The sequence below is a fragment of the Galeopterus variegatus genome, unplaced genomic scaffold (assembly GCF_000696425.1).
Source record: "Galeopterus variegatus unplaced genomic scaffold, G_variegatus-3.0.2 Scaffold1582, whole genome shotgun sequence".
Lineage (NCBI taxonomy): Eukaryota > Metazoa > Chordata > Mammalia > Dermoptera > Cynocephalidae > Galeopterus > Galeopterus variegatus.
Window position 1 is genome coordinate 11,801 of NW_007727693.1, and position 15,814 is coordinate 27,614.

At 37.3% G+C, this 15,814-nt stretch overlaps 1 protein-coding gene across 1 annotated transcript in view; it reads left to right on the top strand.

Moving 5' to 3' along the window:
• PIK3C2G (phosphatidylinositol-4-phosphate 3-kinase, catalytic subunit type 2 gamma) overlaps positions 1-15,814 on the top strand; it is a gene marked incomplete at its 5' end in the record, with an annotated part of 147,567 nt that overhangs the window by 6,466 nt on the left and 125,287 nt on the right. The window contains 2 exons of the mRNA XM_008577815.1: positions 695-831; positions 2,703-2,872. Coding sequence (XP_008576037.1) covers positions 695-831; positions 2,703-2,872 — 307 coding nt within the window. The remainder of the gene's footprint in view (positions 1-694; positions 832-2,702; positions 2,873-15,814) is intronic.

The following is a 15,814-nucleotide window of genomic DNA, read 5'->3' on the forward strand; positions in this document are numbered from 1 at the left end:
AGAAGCACAATTAAAAAAAAAAAAAAAAAGCCTTGATGGATACATCACCAGTGGGACCAGGCTTTTATTTAAGCTCAACCAATACATGCTTCCTTTTGAAAAGTTATTATTATAGTTTCTCTTTAACGTTGACTGAGAAGGCAGGAAGAGGAGGCTGTCCACATGTTTACTGCTGAGTTATTCTGTTCACTCCCAGAAATATAACATTTAGCTGTGAAGCTTTTGCTAACCTGAACATTGATTTTTATAATATATTTGAATGTTTGTTATAGAGATTGCATTTGATTCACTTAAGGCATTAGTATGTTTGTTATACAAGCTTGAATGTCCTCCCTTAAACTGTGAGTGAGTGCACCGGCTATATGACAATTAACTCACTCCTCTGCTGACTCGATGAGGTCTCTGTGAGACCATGTAGATTGGTTCTCTACCGTTCTAGAAAAAATATTAAAGGTGCTTCTGACAGATTTGATCCAAACACAGCATGTAGGCTCATTGCTCTACAGGATTTAGAAAGAATGAGGAAGGCCATGTAGAAAAGACTGTTTCAGAAAAGAAAGTTTGGAACAAAAAAGGGTAATCCAAGTACTGCTGACAATTATAGCTGTTGTGACCTAGAACAATATATATTTCCCAAGGATTGCTCATCCTGTGAAGAAAGAATTGTTTCCATAATCTCTTTTGTATCAACTAGGATTGGTGCAGATGGTGCCCGATGCTGTAACCCTAGCAAAGATTCATCGCCATTCTGGACTGATGGGACCACTGAAAGAAAATACAATCAAAAAGTGGTTCAGTCAGCACAACCACTCAAAGGCAGATTATGAAAAGGTTTGTCCTGCTGTAGCTAATTTTAAATAATGTACTTAAATAAGAATATGCTCTGATTCATTAGATATTCTGATTAATGGAAAAGTAAATTAAGTACACCTTGAGTTCTAATTCATTCAGTCATCAGCATAGTAATAATGACCCAGTTTAAATGGCATATCAATGAGATCAAAGTGTCTGTGTTCGGTTTTCCTTCTGGGAGAGATTCCTGACTACCAATAAAGAATCTCTTTGCATAGCTGCCTCTCTTTGAGCAGTCTCACAGAGATGATGCCCCTCGAAACTCCTCCTTCAAGTATCCTCCACCTATATGTACACGATCTCCAATTTCAATAATTATCCCTCCTTCCTTTGTGATACATATCTTCTGCCATGCTCTACTTTTCCATCAAAGGTTTGCAGAATGGAAAGTAGAGTTTATGTATATATTAGAACTTCACCTACTGTTTTATTTGACTGCAAACACTTCTCAGAGTTTACTTCATTCTGGCATTTGGCCTTTGTCATACAATTGTCCAGGTCTGCTCTATACCAGGGTTTCAGGCTAAGTAGATGAGTGTGGCTAGAGCCAGGCTTTGTTCCACTTACCAAGCCATGAACTGAGATAGCTGGCTCCACTCAGAGGCAGGAATACCTGTATGCTAATTTACATAAAAGTGCAATATAGGTCAACAATAGATTTGCTCAGAACTGGCCCATGCACTGAAATTCCTTTATTCTGGGAAACTCCTCAGTCCTGGGCAAGCTGGGATGATTGGTCACCCTTGCTAGCATGGGGCGCAATAAAGAAACTCAAGAGTTCTTCTCTTCCATACTTACATGCGAGTGGAGCAGAGCACAGTCCAGGCTATTAGAGCCAAATAACAAAGAAGTACATGAGATTATCCTGAAATCTACTTTTTAGCCATTTCTAAATTTTTAACTTGAGTTTTGCACAACTCCCCGGGGTTAGGTTTTTTGAGATATTTCCACATACGTTTGTTTTTCACAACCACCGTGTGAAAGGACATGTTTTATTATCTTCACTTGATAAGTACAGAAAATCTAAACAGACAAATTAAGTGACTCGCCCAAGCACTTGAGAGACCTGGCACATAACCCACAGACAAAGCCTTCTAATCCACCAAGTCAGCCATGCGATTCTAGGAGACCCATAAACTTGGCTCAACAAATTAATCATGGTTACACCACTGAGTTGATGAAAATGATGTATACCCAGGAGATCATTTTAGAAACAAAGAGTATTTTTGGAAAGAAACCTCTGTCCCTTAGAGAAACATAAACAACAATTGACTTAGTGGTAATCTGCTTCCACCCACACAGGCATTCACTGATGTATACTATACCAAAACACTTTCAACACCAAATGGATGACCTATTTTTAAGGATAAACATAAAATGTTATATTAAGAAATCTTAATATAGCTTTTTCTGTGTTCCAAAATTTCAAATATTAAAAAAGTTAATGTTTTAACTTTCTCTGAGAATAAGCAATATTGGGCCATATTGTTCTTTTTTCTTTTACTTTGAAAGAAACCATTCAATATTGTATATTTGAGGCATCAAAAAATCACATCAGAAAATCTCCCTAGTAAATCATGAAAATTGGATCCATTTGAATGAAAGAGATATTTTCCTCTGTTTCAATGAAAACATTCATCTATTAGGCTAAAGAACAGATTGTTTCATGTTTTTTCTGTAGCATATCAAGAATCAGCCACTTACCCGTACCCTTCTCTCTACTGAGATGTAGAAATTGTTCATGATTATGTAATTTTGCTTTTTATAATTTACATTTCAACATTTTCTCTGATGATTAGCATTTTCTCATTTTGTTGTTATTTTTGTGTTATTGTTTTCCAATTGATTAGGCCTTGAGGAACTTTTTCTATTCCTGTGCTGGCTGGTGTGTGGTAACATTCATCCTGGGAGTCTGTGACCGTCACAATGATAATATCATGCTGACGAAGTCAGGCCACATGTTTCATATCGACTTTGGAAAATTCTTAGGTCATGCACAAACATTTGGAGGGATAAAAAGGTCAGTGCACAAATAAGTTTATTTCTGTAATTAAGCAATGCCCTAAGCAATGTATAACATGTAATGACATAGAAACCTACAGATGACTTGTTCCCATCTCTCAAACCCCCAAGGTAATATGAACATAATTATATATCTAATATATATAAGATTAAAGGATGATTGCATATGAGATTTTTTCAATAGATTATTAATGGAAAAAATTGGGTTTCCTAAAATTGTTAGTGGACTAAATTGGCATTACCCCATGAGAAACTAATCCTGTTCCAGTCTGAGTTGTTTGAAATAATATTTTTGTTTTCTTATAAACCTTGAATGAACAATAAGGCATGAATAGATGGTCTCAATACATCTGATAAATAGCCCATGGAAAATCACCACTTTTCTGTATATGATAAAACTAGCACACTTCCCACCCTGAATTAGACTTGAATCATTCCACAAATATTTAGTGAACAACTACCATTCAAAAACACAGCAGTAAACAAGGCAAATACAAACCCTGGTCTCTTTCTAGTATGGATGACAGATGACAGACTTTAAACAAGCTAACAAAGAAATAATATGAGGAAATGAGAAGTTCTACTTGGAAACCAAAACAGAGGAATGAGGAGAAAGTGACTGGGGCAGGGATGCTATTTTAAAGAGGCCTCTTGGAAGAAATGACAAGTTGACCACCATGTGTAATGAGTGACAAACGTAACAGCCTTGAGCATGGAAATAAGCACGGCATGTTCCTGTGACAAGAAGGCCAGGGGTCTAGAGGTAGGATAAAGAGGGGCAAACAGTAGGAGGGAAGGGTGAAGAGTTTGGTGGGGACAAATTAAGTAGGGCACTAAGGGCAGGGTATCTAGTATGGCTCTTTTTTGGGTGGGAACATAATTGATTGTACATATCTGTGGGGTACAGTGTTGAATATCAGTCCCCGTGTATAATAGGTGATGTTCAAATCAGAATAATTACTATGTTTAGCAGTGCACAATATATTCATTTTTTGTGGCCATTTACCAATTTCTCGCTAAGAGTGTTGCTTTTATTTTAAGTTCAGGGGAAGTTATTGATGAATTTCTGTGTATTTCAAAAGCTCTCTCCTGATGTCCTGTGAAGTAAATTTCAGTTAAGAGACTATCGCAATAGATAAGGCAAGGCCATAATGGTAAAGGTCGAAGTGATGGAAACTGACAGATTCAGAATGTATTTTGGAGACAGAGCCACGAGACTGCTGATTGACGGGACATTGGCTGTGATTGATGATCTGGGGGAGGCCCACAGCAGGTCAGAGAGGAAAAGAAAACATTTAAGGACGACTCCTAGATTTTTGGTCTTAACAAATGGATGGATAATTATATCATTTACTGAAATGGGCAAGACTGGTAGATGAATAAGTTTTGTTTCATTTTATTTGAGCTAGGGGCAAGGAAATCAGAAGTCAGAGACTGAAAGTCCCTTTCTTTAAAAACATACTTCACATTAAAGTAGAAATAAGATTGGACCATTCCAAAGGCTAATTAACCACTTTTGGCTGAAAGCCCCTCAGCAGAAGAAATAATATCTCCTGCTATATAATGTGATAGAACTTAAACAGATGGCCATAATCTTGTATTAAAATACCAACAAAAACTACATAGTATGGTTTCATTCTTACAAACCGATATATCCTATTTTGTAGAAACACACAAACTGGTTTGTTTCCCTTTTTATTACTTTCAATACAGTGCCTTTTTTAACAAATAACCTCAGGAAAATTCACCACATATTCATTCATTCCTTAAACATCCCCTGAGGGTGACCTGTGTGCCAAGGTGTCAAGCTCTTTTATCTGCCCATAATCCTGCCAACTGGGCCAATTGTCGAGCCAGGGCTGGGTCTGGAGCTCACAGACCGCTCAAGCCCATTCCAGATTGGGTCACAAACCCTTCACATGCCAGGCTGGGTCCCCAGACGCCTCACACGCAGGTCTATGAGCTAGGTGACCAGCAAAAAGGTCCTTGGAGCCGTAGGTTGGAAAGCATGGCTGCGCTGGCGGATGCCGGAGGCAATAAAACGCCAACCAGGTGGCAACGCCACCCATGCGCACTAACTCCACGCACACACACCATTTGCTTACAAAGAACATGCCACACCACCCCCAACTGGGCCTAAGGCGAGGGCACCTGACCAGATTATTCTATGTTCCCAACACAAGGAGTATGATGAACATTGGGGATACAAAGAATAATAATACACATTTACCACTTCAGTGGGGCTTACTCTTTTAAGTACTGAGAAGACAAACAGACACATAAATGAAATGTGACAAGGGCAGAGATGGACAGATGGACAGACTATGTATATCTATGTATTAGAACATCATAGAGGAAGGCTATCTAGCTTATAAAGGACAAATGTTAATTACTATACTTGAGTGTATATATAATTTACTCTATAACACTTTTTCCCCAGAATCCACCGTTTCTTAGAAATTTAAAGATTAAGTCACAGTTTTGACATCTTTTTTTGTATTGTTTTGATGTATTCTCCATGAAGAATTTGGGGTAGCCTTTATTCATTTTTTCTACCAGCATCTGTGCTGTCTATGGGGGTAGTTAAAAGAGTGAACAAAAATATTCCAGTTCTATAGAAAAAGTTCCAGTTGGGGAGACATAAAAAGTAAAGAAAAAGTTACTAAAACAGTATCTTAAGTGCTGTAATAAAGACATGTACCACAGTCTACAGAGACGATAGAGATCCAATTTGTTTGTTGATGTTACAACAAACTGCTACCTCTACAGATTGGCAGTTTTAAATCTTTCTTATGCTGACTCAAAGGGAAATAAAAAATGTGCCCAGTGGATGATAGAGATCCAATTTGTTTGTTGATGTTACAACAAACTGCTACCTCTACAAATTGGCAGTTTTAAATCTTTCTTATGCTGACTCAAAGGGAAATAAAAAATGTGCCCAGTGGAGAGCTTCACTCATAGTAGCTTCTAAATACTGTTTGCTGAATTAATCAGCCAATAAACCAATCACAGGCAGGTCTCCAATCATTCAGCAATTATTGATTGAATGAATGAAAATGAAGTTGTCACTGTCTTCCCTTGAGATTATTGGTTACTGATCACCAGCTAAAGAGGCCAGCTGCAGCCCCATGATCCATTTTGATTATTATTTCCAGGGTTTTGTCTCCACCAGTGGCCCCTGTAAGGCTCATTAGCAGGGTCTCCTTGGATTTCTTTCTTGATACTGATACTCCAGTGAGTTTGATTAATGGTTGAACAGACATATATCTACTCACTATATATTTTGAATTGTAGATGGCATCTAATAGGTCTCCTCTAAGACTCTTTTAGCTATTTCTGGAGTTCACTGAGTGTTGTTTTATCATATAGCCGACTTCTTCCATCCTAGGTTCATTGGTTGTTCTTACTGGTTGGGAGGTAGATAAAAGGCCTCTTATAAATAGAGCTTCTGTATCCTCCAAAGATAAGTGAACATTCTTATTCATACCACACTAATTACATTATAGACCCAGTCCTTAGAGAAAAATCTAGCCCCACCTAGCTTCTATACACATTCTCAGACATAGGAATAAGCCCCCCATAATACACAAAGCCAAGTATGTAAATCATGCCCTAGTTCTATCCTAATCTCCCATAGTCTTAGCAAGACCATAAAATGCTCCAATAATAACCAGTAATAATCCTGGGTCATACTCCTTACATAAAATGCTGTACCCCGTGGCAGTACAGAGTATATGTATCCTAGATACATGTGTTTTACCAATTGTCTCCTCCTTAAAAACATAGAGTGGGGAAGCATTCGTATAACTTTTTATGATGTACAAGTGTTATTAAAACATGTTAACTAATTTCACTTCTTCATACAGTTACCTAAGTCAGTATTCAATCTCATACAAAAAGTACAATTTCCAGTTCTGGGTGGGTTATGGATTAGAAAAGAAATCACACACAAGCATAAAATTTCCTTTCTAAGTTGCAGATTCACCCCTTAGCTAAAGATATAAAACAGTAATGGAAATTAGCTGGCGAATAGAGCAGAAGTAGACGCAGTATATCTTGCGTAGATTTTCCCTTGTTCTTTGCTTTCCTTAAGGGGACACAGCAAAGAGGGGACATTCTCTTTGCAAGTAGGATCTTGAGAAAGAAACTGATTTCTTACTGGGCAGCTGCCCTTTTACATTCATGTTTACTCCAACATTCTGGAACATCTCACACTAACCATCTGTGTGATTCTGTTTAGAAAATGTTTGCAAACATCGAGTTCTCCTGATTCTTGAATTAAATGGAGTCAACCCAGCAACACTCTCATTTGGAGTCTGTGCCCAGGTGTCCCTGAACAATTTCTCTGAATTCATTTTGCCAAAAATCAAGAAAGCCCATCTCCACGCTTAAACCAATTCAGGCTCCTGTAAACTTCCTAACTTCTAAGAGAGAAGAACACATCTCAGTTATAAATATGAAGGATTTCACATCCTGTATATAGCAAGCAATCCCTTCTTATTGTTCTTTAATTATATTAGATAAGGAGGATTTACACCAGCAGATTAAATGAAAGGACTGTTCAGCCCCAATATTACTTAATGATTCTGGGGAAAATTGGGTTAATCCCTACAATGCAAACAAAATAAGAAATTTCCCTAGCTTTCCAAAACCAACTGGTTTTTCTTTTGAACTATTGTTTAATTATTATCTTCATTTTTTATTTTCTCTCACAAAGATAGAAATTAAAGTGGTTAACAAATTATGCATTCACAATTTTTCACTCAGTTCCTCTGTAACAATAATTTCTGTAATTTTTTATGTCATAAAAGATATTATTGTCGTAACAAACTCTAAATTTCACCATTTCTTGATGGTGACTTTGTCTATAGACCAGGAAAATTAAGGAAGGCCTTTATTGGTGATGTTTACTGCTGTCCTAACTCATTGTTTCTTATTTTTATTTTTTTGGACCATATTTCCACAGTCTATATGGACTTTCATCTTGGTAATGCAAGCCTTGCATAAAGTCTTTCTTGTAGCTTTCTTTCTACATAATTTTAGAGGCAATATGAACAGCAGCTAAGGTCAGGTACACTAAAGACTAATTGTGTTTTCTAATTCAACACTCCATGTGCTAATACTCGACCTTGAGCAGACGGCTCCTCTGTGTCTTAGTTTTCTCATCAATAAAACGGATTTATTTTGAAGATTAAATAAATTGATATATGTAATTTGTTGAACTTTCAAAAGGAGAAAACAGAACTGAGGCCACTGGAGGTGGGAACGGGAGAGGAAGAGGGGGAGTTATTGAGAAATTAGAAAAGGGCCACAAAAAATGATTATATTGTGTAATATTGAATATACTAATTATCTTGATTTGAGCATCACATATTGCACACAGGTATTGATATTCATCACTGTACCCCACAGATATGTACAATCAGTTATGTTTCAATAAATAAAAATAAACAAACAAATAAATTGATATACGTAAGGTGCTTACAAGTGTGCCTGGCACAGAATGAGAGCTTTACAAATGTTTGTTCTAATTAACTATAATGTAAGTGTTCTAAATGAATAAGAAATGAGATTGCAGGGCCGGCCCGTGGCTCACTCGGTAGAGTGCGGTGCTGATAACACCAAGGCCCCTGGTTCGGATCCCATATAGGGATGGCCAGTTCGCTCACTGGCTGAGCGTGGTGCTGACAACACCAAGTCAAGGGTTAAGATCCCCTTACCGGTCATCCCAAAAAAAAAAAAGAAATGAGATTGCAGGGCCGGCCCGTGGCTCACTCGGTAGAGTGCGGTGCTGATAACACCAAGGCCCCTGGTTCGGATCCCATATAGGGATGGCCAGTTCGCTCACTGGCTGAGCGTGGTGCTGACAACACCAAGTCAAGGGTTAAGATCCCCTTACCGGTCATCCCAAAAAAAAAAAAGAAATGAGATTGCATCTCTAGGTGGTTATTGTTTCCTTTTGTTTAAAATTATCTAAATATCTTATTTTAGTGTCTTTTAAAGTCTGTACATTGAAGTGCATAAATTGAACTATTAGTCCTTTAAGTTCTCTGACTTCGAGGCTTGTTGACTGACAGACTGGATTGCACTATTTGTCAGGTTTCGACAGTAAGGTATTTCATGTCATTCATAACTTGTGATATAATTTCAGACATAAGCAGAGGTGTGCTAGACCTGGCTCAAGCTGGCATGTAAGAGCCTACTGAGTGCATTCTTTCTCAACTCTGCTTTCAATGGCATCACATTGATAACCTGAAATCAGCCATAGTGGGAGTATTTATTTGCACCACAGGAATTGGCAAATGCTACAAATCAGAGCACTTTTTTCCCTTAAAAAAAAAAAAACTGATCCAGTTATTAAATATTTTCCACCACATCACAGGGCACAAATCCACATAAATCCACAAAAATCATTCCAGAACTCAACAAAATAAAATTCAACCTCTGTTCTTTATTTATTAAAATATTTACACCAGCATGATCAACATATTATGTATCAGTCTTATTACAAGGTTTAAACCCTTTTTAAGTTTTATTTCAATTGATCACCAATCACCAAATTAATTAATATCAACATTTTCATCTCAACACTATTCATAAAATTTCCCTGTATCTAGAATCATTTTGACATTATTTTCAATAGTTAATTAACTACTGCTGATGTAAAAATCTTTAAAGTCCAACTTCCAATTTGAGTACAGATGCTCCTTGACTTAGGAATGGGGTTACATCATGATAAACCCATTTAAGTTGAAAATATCATAAGTTAAAAATGCATTTAACACACCTAACCTACTGAACATCATAGCTTAGCCTAGTCTACCTTAAATGTGCTGAGAACAGTTACATTAGCCTACAGTTGGACAAAATCATCTAACAGAGAGCCTATTTTATAATAAAGTGTTGAATATCACATGCAATTTGTTGAGAACTATACGGAAAGTGAAAAAAAGAATGGTCGTTAAGTACTCAAGGTACAGTTTCTACTGAATGTGTATCACTTTTGCAACACCATCATAAAGTTGAAAAATCATAAGTTGAACCATTGTAAGTCGAGGACTCACTGTGTTATAATATATGTATTCTAAATTTCCTTAAAATCACCTTTAAAGAAAAAAACTTCCTTAACAGTTTAAAGGTTACTTTTTGTCTTCTTCCAATCATTCTGGTTCAGTACAATACTCAGAGCGATCTAAATGCTTTTATTACTAACTTAGAGTTCTTTGAAATTAGATGAGTTTCATTGGTCTGTAATTCACATGATTGTTTACTAAGAAACATTGTGGGTTTTTTTACTCAAAGCAGGCCTTAGTATCATCTGAGTTTTCCAGAAGGAAACCACACTTTCCAATATTTCTCAACTGTGAGTGCTTCAGAGATATCTTTGTATCCTAAGCATCTAGCATAGAGCAGAGGTTTAATTTCAGTTGCTTTAAGAATCACTCCAAAAAATGCAATCAAAATATATTTCTGTTTATCTGAGAAAGTACAGTTTTTCTGAAGATAAAATTATTAAGAACCTGCCATATTCTGCTACTATAACTGGAAATTTGCCTGATGGTCACTCTACATGTGGGAGTCTGGGCAATAAGTCTCAAAATTTGATACACTGTTAACTGCGCAAAGCCTTCCACCAGTCACGAAGCCAATCAATCCTAGGCAGGCTACACCTGGCATTTGCATAGTGCTTTGGATCTTACAGAGCACTCTCACACAGACTATTTCAAGAAACAGTTTGTTTTGTCATTCCCATCTTCCCACTATCATCTCTCCCTGGTCTACTTCACCATATCATTCCATTGTGCTTTATCACCTGGGTTTTTTTTTTAATAACCCCCTTATGTCTACCCCACTCCATTATAAGTGAAAACAGTTTCTCTGATAAGAAACATGAATTTTCTTCAAAAAGGGACTTTGTCCAGTCATCTGTTGATGGACACCTAGGTTGGTTCCATATTTTGGCTATGGTAAACAGAGCTGCAATGAACATGGGAGTGCAGGTATCCCTTTGACATGAGGATCTCCATTCCTTTGGATGTATACCCAGTAGTGGGATTGCTGGGTCATATGGTAGCTCTATCTGTAGTTGTTTGAGAAACCTCCATACTGTTTACCATAATGGCTATGCTAATTTACAGTCCCACCAACAGTGTAGAAGAGCTCCCCTTTCCCCACATCCTTGCCAGCATTTGTTATTCTCAGTCTTTTTTATAATGGCCAGACTAACTGGGTGAGGTGATATCTCAGTGTGGTTTTGATTTGCATTTCTCTGATGACTAGTGATGCTGAGCATTTTTTCATGTACCTGTTGGCTATTTGTATGTCTTCCTTTGAAAAATGTCTATTCATCTCCTTTGCCCATTTCTTAACTGGATTATTTGATTTTTTACTGTATAGTTTTTTGAGTTCTTTGTATATTCTGAATGTTAATCCCTTGTCAGTTGTATAGTTTGCAGATATTTTCTCCCATTCCACAGGTTGCCTTTCTGCTGTGTTGATTGTTTCCTTTGCTGTGCAGAAGGTTTTCAGTTTGATATAATCCCATTTATTTATTTTTTTTCTTTTGTTGGCTTGTGCTTTTGGGGTCTTATTCATAAAGTCTTTGCCCAGTCCTATTACCTAGACTGTTTCCCCTAGATTTTCCTTTAGTAATTTTATGGTTTCAGGTCTTATATTTCAGTCTTTAGTCCATTTTGAGTTGATTTTTATATGTGGTGAGAGGTGCAGGTCCAGTTTCATTTTCCTACATATGGATGTCCCATTTTCCCAGCACCATTTATTGAAGAGGCTGTCGTTCCCCAATTTATGTTCTTGCTTCCTTTGTCAAAGGTCAGTTGGCTATAAGTATGTGGGTTTATTTCTGGGGTTTTTTTATTCTGTTCCATTGATCCAAGTGTCTGTTTTTATGCCAGTACCATGCTGCTTTAGTTACAATCACTTTGTAATATAATTTGAAGTAGGGTACTGTAAGAAAATGTGGTATATATACACAATGGAATACTAGTCAGCCATAAAAAAGAATGAAATTCTGCCATTTGTAGCAACATGGATGAGTCTAGAGAAAATTATGTTAAGTGAAATAAGCCTGACAAAGAAATAGAAATACCGCATATTCTCACTCATCACTGACTGCTAGGAAGGAGGGAGGGAGGCAAGGAGGGAAGAAGGAAGAAATGAAGAAAGAAAGAAAAGACCACAATACATTGAAGTTTCAGAAGGAGAGAACAAATTAAGGATACTAGAGATGGTGGAAGGCAAGGAGGGAGGGGATTTGGGAAGTGATGGATCAGGCAAAGGGTATAAAGAAATATCATGATTTGTAAAAATGAATATACTAATAAACAAAAATTTTAAATAAAAAATATTTCACTAATTTAATTTAATTAAAAAAAACATTTCTGGGTCCCTTCTGTGTACAAGAAAAAACGAGAGAGAGAGAGACAGAGAGACTTTGTAGGTTTTCAGATGAAAAGAGTGAGAGATGATAAAGAAAGGAATAAAAAGTTTGAAAAAAAAACATTTCTGGGTCCCTTCTGTGTACAAGCAAAAAACGAGAGAGAGAGAGACAGAGGGACTTTGTAGGTTTTCAGATGAAAAGAGTGAGAGATGATAAAGAAAGGAATAAAAAGTTTGAGAAAGAGGGAATAAAGGAGAGGAAACAGAGGTGGGGGGAGAACAACTTAAATAGTGTAAGGATTCTGCCCCACTGTGAACAAAGCAAGCTTAATATAGAAGACATGCGTGCTGAGTCCTTTGGCCTAAGGTACAATGTGCCTGTCAATATAAACACCCCATAGCCCTGACTCTAGATTTTAAAGAGAGACTACAAATGTCACCTAAACATGAGCCTAGTATAAATAGTTCATCTGGTGTCCAACTAAAGAACCAGTACCCTGCTTCTATTCCTGGGGGGAAAAACTCAGGTTTTAAATTTAGTAAGAAATAATATGTCCATTTCAAGCCTGATACATAAATTTTGATCATGCATATGGTAACTTAATGGATAATTTAAATGTTTTCACCAATTTTCACCCAAACACTATAGCATTGAGAATCTTTTCCTCATATCCAGACTAACTTCTTTTCCAGGCATATATGGAATTCCATGTAAAGCATAGCTGCGTGCTTTCCCCTGAACTCAAGCTCAAGGGTTTTTCCATGGGGATTTGACAGATCTGACTAGTCTCTTCCTGACCTCATGAAATCCTGTTCTGCTATAAACTCAGAACCAATATATATCAGACTTTGGAAAGCAGGACTGACAATTTTGAAGAGGTAGCTATTTTAACAACCCTTTTCAAATAAGAGAGATGATGTACTTGAGCCTGAGAGGAACTCCAGGATGAGTATCTGAAGTTATTAAGCAGTTAAAGATCAGGGACTTACGGGAATCCAACTTAGGACACATAGTACATTTACAAAAGAGGCTGACAAGGAAAAAAAGAAAGTTTTACACTTATGAAATTATTGGTGAGTCTTTCCTTAATTAATAATTTCAGAGAGCTTGGAGATCTCACAGGGCATTAAATGTTCTTTCTGTAATAGTACGTGCACCCTTACATTCCCATTATATTGCACATATGAGGTTTCCCATGTTGCCTAATTATACAAGGTTCTATCCTACCCAATGGAGATTCCAAATTTGCTTTCTCAATTAACTCACGGTTATTAGATGAGAGACTTGTGTTCTTTCTGTTGGACAGCAGATGTGCTCTCTGAAATGTAGGTCATTTGTGATGTAAGGAAAAGTATAACTTAAACATTGCCCAGTGTAATCTGTAGTCAGTTATTTCTGTGCTGATATTGTTATCACTATTATAGGAGTCTGCAACTTTAAGAAATCTTTAAAACAATATATCTTAATGTCACTATGATATTTATTGGGGACAAAAACACCCATTTGAAATTCATAAAATTAATAAAAATGGTTTTAATAATAAAAACAGAACATGCCCCATTACTGAGTCCCACATTTCAGTTCAGGCTACAAATATATTATTCAAACACCCAAGTCTTTCAATCCTGGGATTAAAGATTGCCTACTTCCATTTATAGATTTTATAAGTTGTGCTAAAAAAGGAAGAAATAATCTTTGTTCACAGCATCCAGCAGACATGTTCCACTGTCATGCAATCTTGGTAGAGTTCTGTCTCCATAACCACTGCCTCTATCACCAATATTGAAGCATGTAGCTCTTCTCAAATTGCTGTAGATTTGATGCAGCTTGTTACAGGCATGGCACAAAACAAGTACTCTTTAGTGTGGGCTGCGTTAAGTGTGGGGGGTCAGATTCCAAAGGAAATAGTCAAAAATACCCTTTAAAACTTCATAAATGCTTGATATGCATTAGCTTCATTAATCATCAAGGAGCACTTTAAGGTATACGCTGCTCTTTCTACCATTTTACAAATGAAAAACTAAAGCAGAGAGAAGTCTTGTTATAAATTAATTGTTATAGCTTGTCCAAAGTCATAGTAGTAGGTGGTAGAATCACTGGAAGATGCCATGATATTCCCATTTCTCTATACTCCCAGCACAAACTGTTTTCTCTCCAGGATTGAGACAGATGGCTGTTTCTTTAGTTAGTACCAGACAACATAGTTATCTTGCATTTATGGCCCTGATGTATATTACATTCATATCTTTAAGCACTATAATCAAATGTCTTGCAAGATAAATGCACTGCAAGAGGCATGCAAGAAGTAACATCAAGTGTGAAAGTAGCAAGGTCACTTCCCCATTTATGGGCATTTTCCCTTTGAGTGAAAAGGCAGGCAGAATTTCTCACTCTGTTTTAACATTTTTCTTACATTAATAAAAAATCTAATAGATATAGTTAAACTAATACAAGTTAAATGCTTATGAGATGTGGCTCTAATTTTACAGCCCACTAGGGTCTATTCTATCGAAGTTAGTATGGCCAAAGACCACCCTGAACTGCTGGGATGAAGCCCAGGGATATTATCTAGACTGCATAATTCACATTTGAGGACTTTGCTTCTGGAAATTATTGTGTCTTTAAGTAGCTTAAGTGTGCAATAATTAAAAATTGAATATCATTCATTTTTTGAGTATGTACCTATTTGTTTAAGGAACAATTCAAAAAATGGAAGACTGTTCATTTTAAGGATACAGCACCTCAGCTATTTCAGAGTTCACTCATTACAATGAGCATAATTTTTCTATTCCCATAATAATGTATTTTACAATAGGAACATTTTCATTGTGAAGGCTAGCGATATTGGAAAGATTTCAAGAAGAAGTATAACATGAACAGGACTTCAAAGAAAGTGTTGGACTCACATTAGTGGGAAAAAGGGGGAAAGACAGCCTATAATAGAGAGTGTTGTAAATAAAATTGTGGAGGCAGAAGATATGTGCCCTAACTCACCCATCTGCTTCCTCTGTGCTATACCACACTATCTAAGTGCTGCAAGAAAGTGTCACACTACAGAGCAAACACGTCACCACCAGTTTCAAATGGGCCATTGTCGTGGCCCCACAACAGCAATACATTTCTGTGGCCATCTCACTATTTCACTCTCCACAACAAATTGTAATTTTTTTTTTTTTTTTGTCTTTTGTCTTTTTCCGTGTCCGGCAACGGATCGCAACCCTCAGTGTTGCCCCCGTACCAGACCGGGGACCGGCAACAGGATTGCAACCCTCGGTGTTGCTCCCGTGCCTCGCTCAGCCAGTGAGCGGGAACCGGTCTGTATGTGGGATCCGAACCCTCGGGCGGGAGCGCCGCCGCGCTTCCCAAGCGGCGCACTTATCCAGTGCGCCACCGGGCCGGCCCGCAGAAGCCATTTCTGTTACAGAATTTACTAGCTTCACTGTCATCTTATATCATTATTTCTTATTGCACATATTTTTACTGGAGAGATCAGCCTACACTTGAGCTGGCTCCAGAGAGGAAAATGGAAGGCTGAGCGAGATG